Source organism: Suncus etruscus, chromosome 4 (assembly GCF_024139225.1).
Source record: "Suncus etruscus isolate mSunEtr1 chromosome 4, mSunEtr1.pri.cur, whole genome shotgun sequence".
NCBI lineage: Eukaryota > Metazoa > Chordata > Mammalia > Eulipotyphla > Soricidae > Suncus > Suncus etruscus.
Window position 1 is genome coordinate 23289651 of NC_064851.1, and position 17837 is coordinate 23307487.

General features: G+C 35.1%; 1 protein-coding gene across 3 annotated transcripts in view; it reads right to left on the bottom strand.

The window, feature by feature from the left end:
- The window catches only part of KAZN (kazrin, periplakin interacting protein), a 1232668-nt gene that overhangs the window by 894967 nt on the left and 319864 nt on the right, over positions 1-17837 (bottom strand). For all 3 annotated transcript variants that reach the window (XM_049771973.1, XM_049771975.1, XM_049771976.1), the window contains exon 2: positions 15290-15447. In XM_049771973.1, the coding sequence (XP_049627930.1) occupies positions 15290-15447 (158 nt within the window). The remainder of the gene's footprint in view (positions 1-15289; positions 15448-17837) is intronic.

A 17837-nucleotide genomic window follows, 5' to 3' on the forward strand; every position in this document is an offset into this window, starting at 1 on the left:
TGATGAGTGAAACAATAATAGAGAAGGTTCAACCAACACTAACTAGCTCAGTAAATCCTCAGAAAATAAAGTTGATGACACTATTGTAATTAATGAACTCAAAAAATGTAGTCAACAAAACATCAGAAAAAATGAGAGCCAAAGTGAGAAAATTACAAGCAAAAATGAAGAGTGTTAGGTGATATTAAAAAATGTCAAAAGAACCTCTGAGCAGTAGAATAAGAGCCATTGAAGAAAACATCAATGCACTATAAGGTGAAATGTAGAAAAACACTAGAAAACACACCTGAAGGTGGGAAAAAGTCTGAAAAGAAATTAATAGCATACAAAATAATTATAAGAGGAGTTTAAGAGGAACAATATAAGAATCCTAAAGAGTTTCTAAAGGGAAGGAAGATGAATTTAGTGAAGAAACAAGAATTAAAGAAATCATAAATAAGAATTTCCTAGAGTTAAGGAATACAGACATCAAGATTTGAACGTACCAAGAATCCCAGAAAAAAAATAAGCTTAAGTTAGAAAACTCAAAGATACATTGCACTCAAAATGACAAATTTTTTAAATCTATTTACTCATACTAAACTATACATCTATTGTACTTGTGGTATCTATTTCTTATAAATCTTAAAATATATTGGCACTTAATATTAATCATAATAGTAATTTTAAATTTATATGCCTATAAATGATAAAGGCTTTTTAAAAAGTTTTTACTTTATCAACTCTTGATTTATCTACAATTTTGGTGAGTTCTAGATTAGTTGTATTCACCTACTCACATCTTTTTCTTTTAAAAGAAAAAGAGAGCAAGAATTATCTATTCAAAATATGAGATTAAAAAAAGAAACATAGTAAGGGAACAACATATAGTCTAACTCAACTAAATTAAAGATTTTATCTATAAAATTAGCTTATAAGAGGGTGAGGGAATCTTTGGAACACTGGTGGAGGGGTGGCTGGTGTGATGCTGGAATGATGTATCTGTGAAAAATGCGATTTACAATATTGAAAACCTGATAGCTCTCTCAGGTTTATATTGTCCCTTGAAGGAGTATCTTTGTTTATTTGCTTTTTCCACTCTGAGGAAGCCTGTTCTCTCTTGACTACCTTTCTCCTTCTCTTCGTTCATGTCATTCTAAGTAAATTTTGTTCAATAAAAACTATCTTATATCACTTAAAACAAAAATAAGATTGTAATTCCCATATCTCAATAAAAATGACATAAAATTGGGGCCAGAGTGGTGGTGCAGGGCGTAAGTTGTCTGTCTTGTGTGTGCTAGCCTAGAACCGAAGACAGTTCGATCCCCTGGTTTCCCATATGGACCCCCAATTGAGGGGTGATTTCTGAGCGTCACTGGGTGTTCTCCAACCCCCCAAATGCATAAGATTACATTGAAAACCTATTAAATGTTCTTAAATATGATACACATAATTTATGAACATTCATGTATATTTTGTGCCTACAGGAAAATAAGTAAGATGACATTTCTGTGTCTATGTAGAGAAATACATTCCTTGAATTACCTCCATGCACAGAATAAAACTTCTTAGTAGGTTGCTGATTTTATTTTATTTGGGGGATTTTTGGCCACACACAGCTGCACTTGGGGGTTACTCCTGGCTCTGCACTCAGAAATTGCTCCTGGCAGGCTCAAGGGACCATATGGGATGGTGGGAATCGAACCCAGATCTATCCCTCATTGGCCTCATGAAGGCATATGCCCTACCTCTGTGATATTGCTCCGGCCCCAGTGGATTGCTGATTTTAAGTGATTGTCACTTTAATGCTATAGTCTAAGTGATATACCTATGTATAACTGAAAACAAACATATAAACAAATGCACAAGTAAGTATATAACCAACTAGGTTCATGTAAGCTTTTAAGAGTCCAGATGCTGCTACCAGAAATAGGTCTCAATTGACTCTATGGTCAATTATGTAAGTAAACATATAACCTATTTACTGAACGATGATGGTAGAAAGAATGTTATTTATGTAAACTTGGTCAAGTCTTCTTGGGTTACAAGTAACAAAAATACAACTCCAGTTAATTTAAATGAGAACAGAAGTTAGTTGGTTTCTCTACAGAGTATTTCTTCTTTGACTTCTCACTGTGTACTTTTTTATACATCTATTTGGCATGCCATCATTGACTCGTTCGACAATTATCCCAACACTCTACAACAACATCCCAACCCTGCACTTTAGGAAATTAAAAGCTTAGAACTATATTTCCCAGATTCTTTTGCAACTTATGTTTAACAAATGGCATAGATTTTCCCGAGGTACAAGTAGATAATGAAGTTGCCACTAAGAGGGAAGAGAATAACTTTAAACAAGCTGGAGGAAGAAGTGCTTGGCTCCTTTGGATAGCTCTAGTGAACTTCTAGTGTTCAGTATTCAGTGTCCTCAGTACCATGCTGGGTAAAACAGTAGCTGATCAGTTTTCTTTAAGATTCTTGCGGGGCAGTTGACTGATTTCTCCTTTTAACTGTTAATGCTGACTGTTAATATGATAACTTAAAACCCCTTTTTGAGACTTCTGGAGATTCAGTGAACTATCAAAAAATTTCCCCCAAAAAAGACCATTTTTCTTATAGAAAATTGTGCTTAACTGTTTCCCATACAATTCCATCCAAATATCCCATAGCTACCACAATCTTCATAGAATCTTTATCAAAATCATATTTTATTGCTCCCAGCCTCCTGTTTTTCTTTATTTAGCAAGACCATTTTAACAGAAATCCAAAGTTAGAATTCTAGTATTAATTTTGAAATTTATAGTAGAGCTATCTTTCTTTTCAATAACAGTTTTTAATAAGTCACAATTCTCTTCTTACGCATTCCTTCAATAATCTATTTTCAATATTTCTGACTCATACCATGTATTTTTGGAAAGGGTCTTAATTACTCATGCCAAGAAAAACTGTTTTCTGTCTTAATTCTCATTTTAACTAACCTATTCTTTATGCATTCTCCATAATTATCCCTTACAGTAGTTTATATTTTGTTTTGTTTTTCAGAGAAGGTAATCAAACCTGAGAACTCATTCATGCAAGGCAAATGCTCTACCACTGAGTTATAACCCATTCCTAGTGTGACCTTTCACATTTCTGAATATAAGCATACCATCTCTTTGCTTGAAAACATTAAATGGTTTGTTCCCCTACCTTTGTTGCATTTTTAAGCTAAACAGAACATCAGAGGGCATATATTACAATGACTGGCTAAAAGACTCACCAAATCTATTTTCTCCTAAAAGAAATCTAATTTCCAAGTCTCTCTTCTAGGCATAGGGCTTATTTATAAATCTGTTAAACTTGATTTTATATACTTGGTCTGTCATTCTTTTAGTTAGCTCTTGATATATAGATAGTATATATACTTTACATATATATAACAAGCTATCTTTTTTTAATTTTTTATTTATTTTTATTATGTGAACAACGATGCAAAGAAAGAGGACAAGGTAAAGTTACAGTGAAAGAACAATCACCCAAAAACATAGTTCTCAGAAGAAATCCCCCTGCTGACACCTTAATATTGAACTTACAAAGAACATTAAGAAAAATAAAATCGAGCCCTACAATTACTTTGTCCCACAAGTCCCCAGATTATAGTACATTATAACATTTCTTAGTGGTACACCAAGCAATATAAAGCCATAAAATTTATGTAATTCTTTAAACTTGAAGGCATAGTAGTTTTTTATATTTCCATGCACATGCATATTAGTTTAAGTTAACCTCAAAAGTTTAAGTGTTTTTTTTTAAGGTTTAGAGTCAAAGGAGCACAGTAAAAACGGTGTTAGAGTGGTAATTATCATTTGCATAGGCCCACCAAAGTATGGGGGCATGGAAAGGAGAAACCTTGGCCTAAATACAAGGAGACCCTACCCCTGAAGTTTCCTGGCATAAGATCAACACTAGGCTCCAGGCAAACTAAAAACAAGCTATCTTTATCTGGTCTCTAGCCCAGCAGGAAGCCTGTCTCTAGTCCATATGACCTTCCTCTTCTATCTTACTAATTCAGACTTGTTCTCACAGACCATCAAGGGGTCAAGAAAGCAGAATCATGCGTGGCATTTTCTTTGGGCTAACACAAATCACAGCCAACTCAGTCTCAAAGAGTAGGAAAACAAACTCTATTAATAAGAATGGAGAAAAATAATCACAATCATTTTTTTTGATAAGGTCCAACACCCATTCTTTTTTTTTTAACATAATTTTTATTTTGATCATAGTGGCTTACATATTGTTGACAATAATATTTTAGGTACATATTTACATAAGATCAAAGGGGATTCCCATCACTGGTTTGTCTTCCCTACTCCTCCATTTTTGTCCTACCACCCATATCCTCTTCCCTCACCCCCAGGGTTGCTAGAATATGTGGTCCCCTCTGTACCTATCCTATTGCTTCGTAGTCTTACACCTGTTTGGTCCTGATGCCTCCCTTGTTTACCCCTCTAGTTGGGAGGCAGGAGAATCACAACCATTTTTATAAACAGAGTAGCACAGCTACTCACTAGATATGTGTTCTTCAATGTATTGCTTCTATGGACCTCATTTCCTCAGCTGTAAAATCAGGAAAATAACACATAACTCACAAAAGGATAATGGAACTAAGATAAAGTCGTTAGCAGAATTTGGCACATGTAAGTATGCAGTAATTTTTTTCATTTTTATGTTTCATTTTTCATAATATTTACCACTGGACCTTTTATGCAGTTGATACAAGTTCAGTTAGCATTTGTAGAACAAATTAACTAAGGACCTGGTACTAATGACCATCTTGAACAATGGTATTTCAATGGTTGGTCATGTTTCTAGACCCAGCACAAGCTCACGCTCATCAGACTTGATCATGGGCCCATTTGAAATCATCACATCCAAGCTTGACATAGAGACCTCTTAAAATATATCTCTCAGCTGTTCAGTTTGTACTCTCTGTGTAAGGGCAGGATAGCATTATTCAAGTCCCTCTAAATAAACTGGAGCAGTCTTTCCAAAAAGAGAATGTGCATGATGCTTGCTAATTAGCACATTTCAAACTCCCAGTAGATCAAAAATCACCAAGAGTTATGCTAAGAAATCTTAAGCTAATTTTCTTTGTTTTTGTGGCAGATTGATTGCATTAATATCTCACACTTTCCGTTGGTAGGCCTTTCTACATTGCCTCTCATCTTAATCATTGGACTTACTTTGGGCAATGGAATAGTAACACAGTTGAGATAAACATAGTTCTGGAGTCATTTCTTTAGTCCATTTCTTGTTTTATAAATTCTGGTCATGTCTATGAAAAGATTCCAAATTTATTATGGAGAGACGTGAAAGAACCTATGACAGATAGCTAAATTACACCACCTAAGAGTATTGAGAAAAAAGTAGCCACAAACTTCTGACTGAAATTGTTCAAAGTCAGCCTTGCCTGTTTACATAAGTAGAATTACTCAGTTCACTGACTTATTAGAAGCAAATAAATACTTCTCATTTTGAACCACTCCAGGGATAGTTAGGCTGATATAGTAAATTGATACAAATTTCTGCCATGATTTTATTATCAGTTCTCTCATGCTCTTTCTGGTTTTTTAATTAGAAAAAACAAAAGAGGAATTAAGTTCATATCAATAACTCTAAACAAGAAAGAACATCTATTCTGAAATTAAATAGCAGGGCTACTAAGCTAGTCAAAATGAGTGTGTTTGCTTCAAGTCCCAAAAGAATAAATCAACACTTGGAAATACCAACTCATCATATTATTCTATAACTATTTTAAAAATGTGAGTCACTTAGAGATAAAGGAATGAACAATTATGAATTGTGGCTTGAGTGACATCAAAGAGACTTGTTGACTGTCAGTCACTTGTATCTAGCATTATACTTGAATGATGACATTTAGCAATACCCTGACTAAATTCAGTTGTCTACAGGTAGTGTTTGAGTTTCATATGAATAGGAGACCCCAAGAATTTTGTAATTAAATTATTCTTCTAAATATGTTTCTTTAGGTTATAGTTATATAGTAACATTAGAGTCTGTCATAGCATTAAAGATGAACAAATAACTGATGCTAAAGAAAAAATTGATGCTGAAATTATTTTTCTAATTATTACTCACTCAGAATAACATTGTTTAACATTTCCTGAATGTGTGTCACTGGGGAAGGATGGCTCTTATAGATGGATTCACAGTCACTAATTTTTAGGTGCATAATCGAGAATTGACTACTGGTCAGTTTCTAGAGGGCAGCTCCAAAGCTAAGTAATGCAGCTTTTACATTTTCATTTTCTTTTCCATTATAACTCTACATCTTCCTAGTTTTCCATTTATTCTCCTGACTCTCATCTCTCTCATGTAACTCAAAGAACTATTATTCTCTTCTTGTCTATGTATCTATGAGTATAGCAAGAGAAGGAAAAGACTCAGTTTTACCGTCAGAGGTGACAAATGTAAGATTCTATATTCCTGGTGAAATAATATGATTTTTTTGTTCCCCCAAATAATTGGAGTTCCTAAAAGATATAAATTTCTTTATAATCCTCTAATGTAATCTCAAATGACATCTTAAGAAGACATCTTTTGCATAATCCAAAGGAACTCATATAGAGTTAGCTCATGGGTAATAGTAAATATATGCAAAGTAAAAATAAAAATAAAATAAAGTAAAAATATATTCAATAAAGTATAAAAAGTCAGACTCTCTCTCTGATCCTACTTAGTCTCTCCCCTATCTTATTCAAACTCTAGAACAGAAAGTATTTGAACTCTGAAAAGAGAAATGGAAGAAAGTGGACATCTCCAGAAAACTGGATATACATTCTTCTCCAATGCACAGGGGTCATTCTCCAGGATAGACTACATGCTGGCTCATGAAACATACATCCATAAAGTCAAGAGGATAGAAATTGTACAGACTTCCTTCTCAGATCAGAAGGCAATAAAATTAGAAGTTAACTACAAAGGGATACAGAAGAAAAACTTTAACACCTGGAAATTAAACAGCACACTGCTGAACAACCAGTGGGTCAGAGATAAAATCAGAAGGAAATTAAAACAATCCTGAAAACAAATGCCAATGAAGACACAAATTGTCGAAATTTATGGAACACAGCAAAAGCAGTACTAAGAGGAAAATTTATAGCTTTGCAAACAAACATCAGAAAGAAGGGGCTGACATAAAAAGCTTAATAATACAGCTTATAAAATTAGAAAAGAAACAACAGAAGGAACCAAAATAGGTAGGCATAAGGAAATAATAAAGTTTAGAGCAGAAATCAATGAAGTTGAAATAAAAGAAAATCCAAAAGTTCAATGAAAGCAAAAGTTTGTTCTTTGAAAAAATAAACAAAATTGATAAACTACTAGCAAAACTCACAAAGAAACGAAGAGAAATTCAATAAACCATATTAAAAATAAAAAGGGGGAGATTACTATAGATATTGCAGAGATTCAAACGGTAGTCAGAGACTACTTTGAGAAACTCTATGCCACAAAACATGAAAACTTGGAAAAAATGAATACATTCTTGGACTCTTACATTCTTCCAGTTAAACCAGGATGATCTAGCATATCTAAACAGATCAATAACTACTGAGGAAATTAAAATGGTAATCAAAAGTCTTCCCAAAACCAAAAGCTCAGGCCCAGATAGATTCACTAATGAATTCTTTCAAACCTATCTAGAGGAAATTTGTGAAAATAACAATAGAGGATAGACAATAGTGGAGCTATCATGCCACTCATATTATATCTAAAGATTCTTAAAAACTGTGTTCTGGACTCCTAAACCTAGAAATCTCATAAATTGATTTTAACTGTAGAAATGCATTATATATCTATTTAAGCTATTAAAATGCATTTGAATACTATTTTGTATTTGAAGTCAGGATTTAGTCTTATTCATTTTCCAAATTACAGCCTCTCTATTTCTCTGTTTAATAACCCCCTCAGGAAACAAATATTTCTTTAGAGTCACCAGCTACAAGTGAAAAAACAATTATACTTGCTTTCTGATAGGCTAAACGGAACCATATTTTTAAAGGTCTATTTTTATTAAAGCTAATATACAGTTTTTAAAATAGTGTTAATAATACCCAACCTCCTATACCTCTTATGACAGTGAGGAAAGGATGAGAAAATGCTAGTGAAAGTGTTTTGAAAACTGTAAAATAATCTGCAAATATCAGCAAGATCCTTTTATGAGTTTTCACACTCCATGCACATGTCTTCATCAATATTTCTCACTTAATACTTCCATATTACTAAATTTTAAGTCCTTTAGGGCAGGGTTAATGTTTTGTTCCTTATTGACTGTGAGCTGGGGTTCAAATCCGGGCTAAGGCATGAGCAGCATACTATGAATAGTAGATTTATCATTACCTCCATCTGCCCAGTATCTACACTCACTTATTGTGACAATAAATCTTCCTCATAATGTATACTGTCTTGCTGGAACGAACTATCCACCAACATTCATATCTTCCCATGGCTCAGTGGGAAGGTAGGCACATTGACAGGGCAGTTAGATCTTCTACGAATTTTTAATCTTAGTCAGTGTTACCCAAAAATAAATTAGGGAGCCAATTTACCCCACCCACAGCACCTGGAGCTCTTCTATCTTCATGGCTGTCCTCCTTCCAATCTTCTCTATGGTTCTTAATTTTTTTTCCTCAGAGAAATTTTCTTGGAATTGATGTCATGTGTCTGCTGTTCTGTTAACCAGAGCTAGTCTCTGTTTCAGACATAGAGTTGTAACCAATCATCCCTCTCCTCTAATTTTTCATTCTTGATTTGGTCACTAGGTCATATTCTCCTTCAATCTAACCTGAGATTCAACCATTACACTGGCATAAATTTTATATTTATTATCTTTTTATATGTTATTAATAGATATATGTAATTAAGATAACCATTCATTTTCTAAAAATATAAAATAAAGTCTTTACTGTGTGAAAATCATTTCCTAACTTGTAATTTAGCAGTAGATAGATGCATATTAACTATACCAGTTTAACAGAGATGATTTCACTCAGATTTTATCTCTTCTAAGAAAAATTTTTTCCTTCAAACTAAAGCAATAAATCAGATTTCAGTTTTTATTTGTCCGAGTCTCATTTCTGACCTGGACCTTTGCATGGTAAATACTGCGAATAGCATTTTCCTTAAAAATTCTACTTTAGGAATTTTACAAAGATGCTAGAGGTTGCAGAAGAGACTGCCTTTCTCTATTTCAAAAGAAACACAAAGGAAAAAACCCACCCAGGCACAAGCTTAACAGAGGCACAGAATTGCAATTTCATGTCTCACCTTCTATTTCTTCTGAACAGGGAAGCAGATTGCAGAAGATTTGTAACTGATGGACCTGCATCTAAACCTAGTAATGCCTGCAGGTTAGATGTTATTTATTTTTTAAAAGCTCTAAAAAATCAGAATTACCTCAGCAGAATGGGAAGTGGGCTTGAACAACTTATGTATAAAACTGCAAGCTTCAAACCTTTTTATTTTATAGTTTTGCATCTGAGAATGGAAAATAAGCATTGCCTTTTCCAATGCACAGGGTAATGGAGCACACAGATTACTGGAGGCAATGAGTTTAGGCTCCTTAGAATAATCAGTTTACCATTGTAGCTTTCTAGTTAGGTGAACTAAATTCTTCATCATCCTTTTAAGAAGTTTTCTCCTACGACCTTGAAGAAGTAAAAATCTGATAGTAGGAGGCAACTTAAAAATATCTCAAGGTAATTTTGGTAAGATAAAAACTTTGCCTCTTTATTGCCAACCTGATTTCAAAGTTTTTCTCTCTCTTGCTATGATATAGGGAGAGTTCTAGTTCTTACTCTATTTCAAAAGACAGTAAGAGTCTATACTTGGGATATTCCTCATAGCCAGAGCCAATATCTATAACCCTCAAAAGTCAGGAATCCTTCTGGTACCTTGGTCTGTACAATGAAATGTCAGGATATTCTCTAAGTCTGTCAAAAGAGTTCATGTACATGAATTAGAAACCAGTTACAATTCTAAAGCATCAGATAATCACAGTAGCAAAAAACATTGCTCACATTCTGAGCAAAGGCTGATCTTTGTACATGGGGTTGTGCAAAATGCCAGGAAAGTGGTTAATCATCCTAAAATATACCTTTGTAACAAATGTGTATCAATATTTGATCATCAACTTATATTGACATTGATATCCAATGTGTGAAGTGAACCCTCCCCTTCTTATTATATATTAGGGCCCCAAGCCCAGACTTCTGGTGGAGTCTCTGCTACAAAAGCATTTCTCCAATCAAAGCCAGCTAGAGAATGAAAGTGTCCAGCTAATCTATTCATACTCAATCAATCCAATTTGGCAAAAATTTTATCAGAAGGCATAATCAGCAGGAGGAATTTTCTAGACTCTTCTAGAAATAAAAATGAGAAAACAAAACAAAGCTACCCAAATTGCATTGAGTCTCTAATCCTGGCAAGGTCCCCATTCTACCTCCTGAATGCCAGGTTTGCATCCTGCTGTTGATTTCCTTCTTGCTTGGCAGAGGAATGTAGGTCTCTGGCAAAAATATGCTTTCAAGTTCTCTGAACACAAATAACATAAAGAAATACAGATGAGAAAAAGAAAGAGGAAGGAAGAAGAGCAAAAAAGGCCAGATTCCACTTCTCAACTGCAATTTATGTTGCCAAGCAAAAAAGGGAGAAAGACTGGATGGGAGGAAAGGAGTAAGTCAAAGGATAATATAGGAGGAATAAAAGAAGGCAGTGGGCCAAAGGAGGAGGAGGAGGAGGAGAGGAAAGTGAAAGTGAAAAACACCCCCCCCCCACCAAAAAAGGCAAAAAGGTTAAGAGAAAATGGGGGAAATGGTTTAGAGAGATAATACAGTGGGTAAGATACTTGCCTTATATTTGCCTTATATGTAGCCAACTCTAGTTTGACCCCCTGCATCTCATATGATTTCCTGAGGCTCTACCCCCAGCCCCCTTTCAGGAGTCATTCCTGAACACATAGACAGTAGTAATTTTGGAACACTACCAGATATGCTCAGAAACAAAAAATAAAAACAAGGATGCAAGAAAAGATAGGAAAGTCTTAAATATAAGGCATGTTTTATGTTTTAATTATTTCTGCCTCACATTTGACTTGTGTCCACTTTTAAGAGAAAGGTGCTTAGAAATAATTATTGGGGCATCAGAGATAGAACATAGGGTACCTTACCTTACCTACCAACCTTGGTTCAAATTCCAGCACCACTTATAATCCACTCTGAACCAGGAATAGGACCTGAACACCTAGGAGAGAGGCCTAGACCCCTCACCCCAAGAAATGATCATTGTATGATTTATTTGTATTTTAGAGATTTGCATGAGTTATTTCTAGATATGGAATTAAGGGAAAGGGAAGCATTTAACCATGCTAATAAAAGTTCTATCTTCAAATCTGGGCAAGACAGGTCTCAAGCAAAGGAGAACCCCCCCCCCCCCCCCACTAGTTTTCAGACCTGGAACTCTGACCTTTCCTGTTTATTCCATGGCCAGTAGAAGGAGCTCTCCACAGTATATGGAAAATTGCTGTCTTTTAGTCCCCAGTCTCTAGAGGAGGTCTTGACTGCCAACAAAGTGATCTTATTGTTTTCCCAAGCATTTGTACAACCTTAATAAATAATGATATTAGGTCTTTGGGGAAAAGAAGGAGAGAACTGCCAATAGGAGATTTAATTTGCTTCAATCAACCCCTCTTAGCATGCAGAGTCACACAGTACGGGTAAAAGAATTAATCTGAACCAGAAAGAATTGCCTCTTCGGTGTTATGAATCTAATTGCTTATGAGGCTGAGTCGGCAGTTTGGGTTTAGATATAGCTCACAGGAATAAAGTCACAGATCAGGTTTCAAATGCAGTGTGAATGGTATACTTCATTGAATTTGGGGGCCTTGAACTACAAAGGGAATGGGATGCAAATAGAGGCACTCTGCAGCAGTGTTCAGACACCTCCCAGGCTGGAAACATTTGGGGAATGAATAAATAATCACAGGCCTTTTGGGCTGTCCATGATTCCATTCTTTAGAAAGGATTGTCAGACTTGCCAATCATCTCTGGCACCCCTATTATACTTGGGAGATGTGTTTGCTCTGTGCATACTGTTTTATAATCCTCAGAGGTGGAATTTCATAGCCCAGCAATGCTTTTGCCTTTGACATTCTCCTAAGCAGGATTTATTGCTTCCAAGACAGATGTGACTTGAATCAATGATGCCTTTTAAACAGTCATTCTCCAAGCAATCTTCAGGTTTTCTGGAATACTTTTTGCTTGACTTCATTCAACTTGCAAGCTGATGTCAGAGTATTTCATCGTAATACAATACTATTAAAAGTCCCTTGGGTATGGTACTGAGCAGACTATTATACTAACCAAGCTAAGTACTATAGTTACTACCCTTGAGCAGCTTAATCTATAACATATAAACCTATCAGACACCTATCAATATAATAAAATTTAGCCTAAATAAAAAAATTCAGCCTAAATGAAAGGAAGCATATAGAAATTATATTGATATTCTGTTGGCCTCCCATAATTGATGACTTTAAAATATGAGATAAGAACATTCATTCATCTTTAGAATTGAGGTCAGAAGCATAGGCAAAACATAGATGGGAAATAATCAAATATCTAGAAGTCCTTGATAAAGCTTCTCATTAAAATGAACATAGCTCCTGATACCTACATCATATCAAAACCATGTAAGACCTCTGGTCACCCCCCACATATAGGGTTTCGTAGCACTATAATTTCATACCACTAATCTTATAGAGATTATATTTCAGAGGTGCTCTGAGCCTGTGGTGTTAGATAACATACTATTTTTAAATTTGCTTTAGCCATGGACCTAGGTTCATAATTATAAATAATACTTCACAAAGTTTGTGGTTCCAGAAGAAAATAAATGAGAATGACATTTTTAGACTAAACTAATCACAACCCACCTTATTCTATATTTATCTAGAAGATAAGGTTGTAGAATTTCTGAACAGTATGAAGTAAAGAGTCTTGTTTCCAGATAGAACATATCTTTTCTGCCTGATTTTTTTTTTTTTTTTTAGTTTTTGGGCCACACCCAGGTTATTCCTGGCTATGAGCTCAGAAATCGCTCCTGGCTTGGGGGACCATATGGGACACCGGGGAATCGAACTACAGTCCTTCCTAGGTCAACCGCTTGCAAGGCAAACGCCTACCACCTGTGCCACCACTCCAGCCCCTCTGCCTGATTTTTTTTGTTGTTTTTTTTTCCTTTGTGTTTTTTTTTTTTTTTTTTTTTGGTTTTTCAGGCCACACTTGTTTGATACTCAGGGGTTACTCCTGGCTAAGCCCTCAGAAATTGCCCCTGGCTTGGGGGACCATATGGGATGCCAGGGGATCGAATCGTGTTCCTTCCTTGGCTAGCACTTGCAAGGCAGACACCTTACCTCTAGTGCCGCCTCACCAGTCCCCTCTGCTTGATTTTTTATAATCAATCACCTACTTCCCTCAACAACTAGCAAAAAGTACAACCTACCTTCCTTTTAAAGTATGACTTAAGGGAAAATCCACTATATCCAGATCCATTTTATCTAGTATTCAAGTGAGAACAATTTGTTATGCATTAAGTTGGGATTGGGGAGAATGAGATAATAAAATGTTCATACATAGTAAACATGTAATATTATATTTTAGTCCCAGTAGATTAAAAAGAAAACAACAGACATACATTCTAACCAACATCACTAAAAATAAACATTATCGGGTAAATCAGCATTTAGGGTGAAAAAGGTATTTCATCAGCAACATTAAACAATTTTGAAATCCAGTTTCAGGCATACATAAGCTCATATGTGAAGGGAGGAAAAGATACATTGGTTTTTATATTCCTTTAGATTTTTCAAAGACTTCACTAGTTTTGGGCTTTACTTAGGTAGTTCTCTAGGCTGGAGTGTTAATGGCATATATGATTGGATTCAGACTTAGAGAAAAGCTGATTCTTTCAGAATATTTTGCTTTATTTTATTTAGTAAATTGTTCTCAATTCTTCCTCCTTTCCATCTCACCCAGAGTTGTTGTTATTTGTTTGTTTGTTTTAATTAGCCACTGTAGCTTCAGAATCTTTCCATTCTCTTACCAGCCAGGTTCAGAGGGAAAGAACAAAGCTGAATAGGCAGCCCTTAATAAAGTGGTGGAAAGGAAGAATGGTGAATAACAATGAAAGGCTTTGCATAATGTGGGCCATCTCAGCTCAGAAGCTCAAAAACCTCTTGGGAAGGCTTCAAACCTTGACAGGTGAGAAAAGCACAAAGCCTTGGAAGTTAACAACTTATTGGTACAAGATCCAGGATTCAGGATTGATATTTTTTTTAAAAAGGGGGGAAAAACATAAAATACCACCTTAGTAGAAACAAAAACAACAGCACCACAGTTCAAAATCCACACCAGAGTTCAAAATTGGATAGACAGAGTGAAGAATGTTGGAAACAGATACCGTTTTGACCTCTCTGCTGCTGAACAGAAAACAAGCTCAGGAGGAAAGCTCCAGGAAAAAAAGAACACAAAATCACTAAACTTCAAACACTTGAACATTTCAATATTCCGTAGATGCAGGAATGACAATAAAATCTAGTCCAGTTAGGCTTCACAAACATCATGAAATATCAGTTCTCTTAAATCACTTGGTGTTTTGTCTATCAGCATATATGGGAGATCCATCAATAGAGGCAAACATATTATATCATTTAAAAATACTTAAATAGTGCATAAGGAGAAACCCTGAAGAATAACATCTCAACAATATTATGCATTGAGCTAATACTTTCTGTAATTAATTCATTGCTAACATTTTTTTAAAAGTGCTGATTCGCTTATTTGGTGGTGCATCAAATGTACCAAAATATTCATTAGTTACTCAGTGATGCTATTTGGAATAAGTATTGCTCTGCTCCAAAGCCTTTGCCAGCACTAAAGCCTGCCAAATCCGTATGCAAATGGATCCTTTTTCCCAAGCTAATGGGAGATCTGTTAATCCTCAGAGACAACATACATATTATTCTTAAACCTCATTACTTTGACTCCAAAGCAAGCTGTTTTAATATAAAATCCTAAATAATAACTAATCAGAAACCTACTGCCCAATTTATTAGAATCTTACATGACTGTGTATCACTAAGGCAATATTTTAAAATATGGCAGTTAAACTACAAATCCAATTTCTATTTAAAAGAAAACCAAAAAGAATATTACCAGTCTAAGTAGAATTTTAGTATTGATCTCTGTACCTGAGCATCCATTAAGAGGTGTCTCATCAATATCATAGAACTCTTCAGTGTTTCCTTCTCAGAAGGTAGAAAAGGATCTTGGTCTTCCTCCAGAGCCTTTGACTTGGTGATGATAAAATGGGATATCTGGTCATTTAGGGTATGTAGTGATTGCACAGCTGCAAAGAATGTGAAAGAAGGAAAATAAAGTCAAACAGATAACTTTGAGAAATTGGCTATTAGTCAAATGGAAGAGAAAGTATAAACACATAAGGTATTAACAAAGCAGGTTATCAAGGAACCAATGAAATAATATATCTCTTCAACAGATGTGCTTCATTAAAATGAGAAAATATTACATATGACAAACAAGTTCTTATCTAATAGAGATGTGAACACAAATTTTGTGATACAGTTAGGCCTTATACCCTGAACATTGTGGCATAATGATTTGGCTCAAGCCTCAGAAGAATGGGCTTGATGAATACCATCTATGGAAACAATCACAGTGTCTATAACATTACCAGGAAGCAAACCTCTACCAGGGAAGACCCTACTGCTGTTCTGGCATTGACTTACTCCAAAGAGTGCTTTCTTAACACCCAGATGACTTAGCAACAGCAACAACTTGCTTGCAGGGGAGGGCTCTCCACATCTAATAGTGAGGTGAAACTAGAGGACACTCCACATCAGCCTGACTTTGATGAAGGAAATGCACAGAAACCAGAATCTTTAACTACAGGAACCAGACACCAACAACAGCTAATGTGTGAAAAAGTTTCACGGGGGACCACGGAGAATGATTTAGGGGTTGGGCAGCCTGGTATGCCTGGAACCCAGAATTGGTCTTATGCTGGAAAACTTCAGGGGTGAGGTCTCCTTGTATTTAGGCCAAGGCTTTTTTTTTCTAATTTCCCCCCATATTTTGCTGGGCCTATGCAAACAACGGTGATTGCCACTCTCACACTGTTACTACCGTATTTTTTTTTTAACACTTATCCTTTAAGAAAAAAAAAAAACAGCTTACTAAACTTAAAAAAAGAAAAGTAACTGTAGTAAAATGTCTCGAATTCAGGCAGGGGATGGAAAGGTGGGGGGACATTGGTGGTGGGAATGTTGCACTGGTGAAGGGGGTATTCTATTTATGACTGAAACCCAACTGCAATCATGTTTGTAATCATGGTGTTTAAAGAATTTATATTAAATAAAAAAATTAAAAAACAGATGTGCTTGACAATTAACATTATTTATTGAACTCTCTAATGTCATCTTTCTAGAACATTTTGTGATATAATTATGAGCAAAATCAGCTCTGACTGTCCTCAAGGATCATCCCCTTCTACAAAGAAGTCCCAAAAGAAATAAGGCAACAAATACAACTCTGTAGATGATTTAGTCATAGTGTAATTGGGCATGGGAGGCCAGCCCTATATTAGGTTTACATTTATGGTGATATATTTGGCTATTTTGTTTCCAAGCAGATGGTCTGCTATTAGGTTTATGAAAAGACAGAGGCTGTGTTTCCAATCATTGGCACAGGTGTGCGAGGAAGATTTTTTTTCTCTATAATTCACATAGCACTTGCCATCTGACATGTTATGTATGTCAGAATTTCACTTATTAGATTGTCTCTTTACTTTTTCAACAAAGTGCTAGGTAAGAGTAGAGATTATACAGTTTTATAATCATATCCTACTAACTAGAATAGCGCCTAGCAAGGAGAACAGGTATGATAAATATGGTTGAGTTGATTTTCTTATATTTCCTTGAAGTAAAATTTCTTTTCTTAAAGAATGTCTCTAGTTTTCAGATAAATATATACTTAATACTTAAAAATAAATAAACCATAGGAAATTTCTGGAAAGCCATTATACTAACTGATTATACTAACTAATATAATTATGCTAATTATATTAATTATACTAACTAATGAGTAAAATATATATGTCTATATACAACACCATCCAAAAAAAATGAAACCAAATAACTGAGGACTTATGCATTTGATCAAGGAAGTCCAAATATCCAGATTGCTTTCTAGCTATAAATAACTAGAAAATGAGACAGTATGGTTTGTTGACAGACTGTGGGAATGAGGAATTTTATTGGATTGTGATCCTATAGGAAAAAAAAAGAAGCGCTAGAGAGATAGTATAGCTTGTCTTGCATGTGGCTAATACCTGGCACTGCATATGATCCCCTGATTATAACCAGCAGGGATCCTTTAGCACAGAACAAGGAATGAGTCATAAACAGTCAGGTGTGGCCCAAAAACCAAAAACGTGAAGGAGACAGGGGAACAAATAAATTCAATTTTAGCATCAAGAATTCTGCAAGGAAGCAATGTCTAGATTACAGCAGAGAAGGGAAGTACCCTAAAGAGCTTTGCATTCTCCCTGAATTTGGAAGATTAGATCAGAAAGCTGAGTCAGTAAAAATTTGCCAGAGTACTGAAGAAGATAGAATTAGGCAAAAATCTCCAAAAATCTGTTTAGGGCTTTCTTTGATGTTGGCTTAGTATCCATCCATTATATGGATAAAATAAAAACCTACATAATCCTATGAGGAA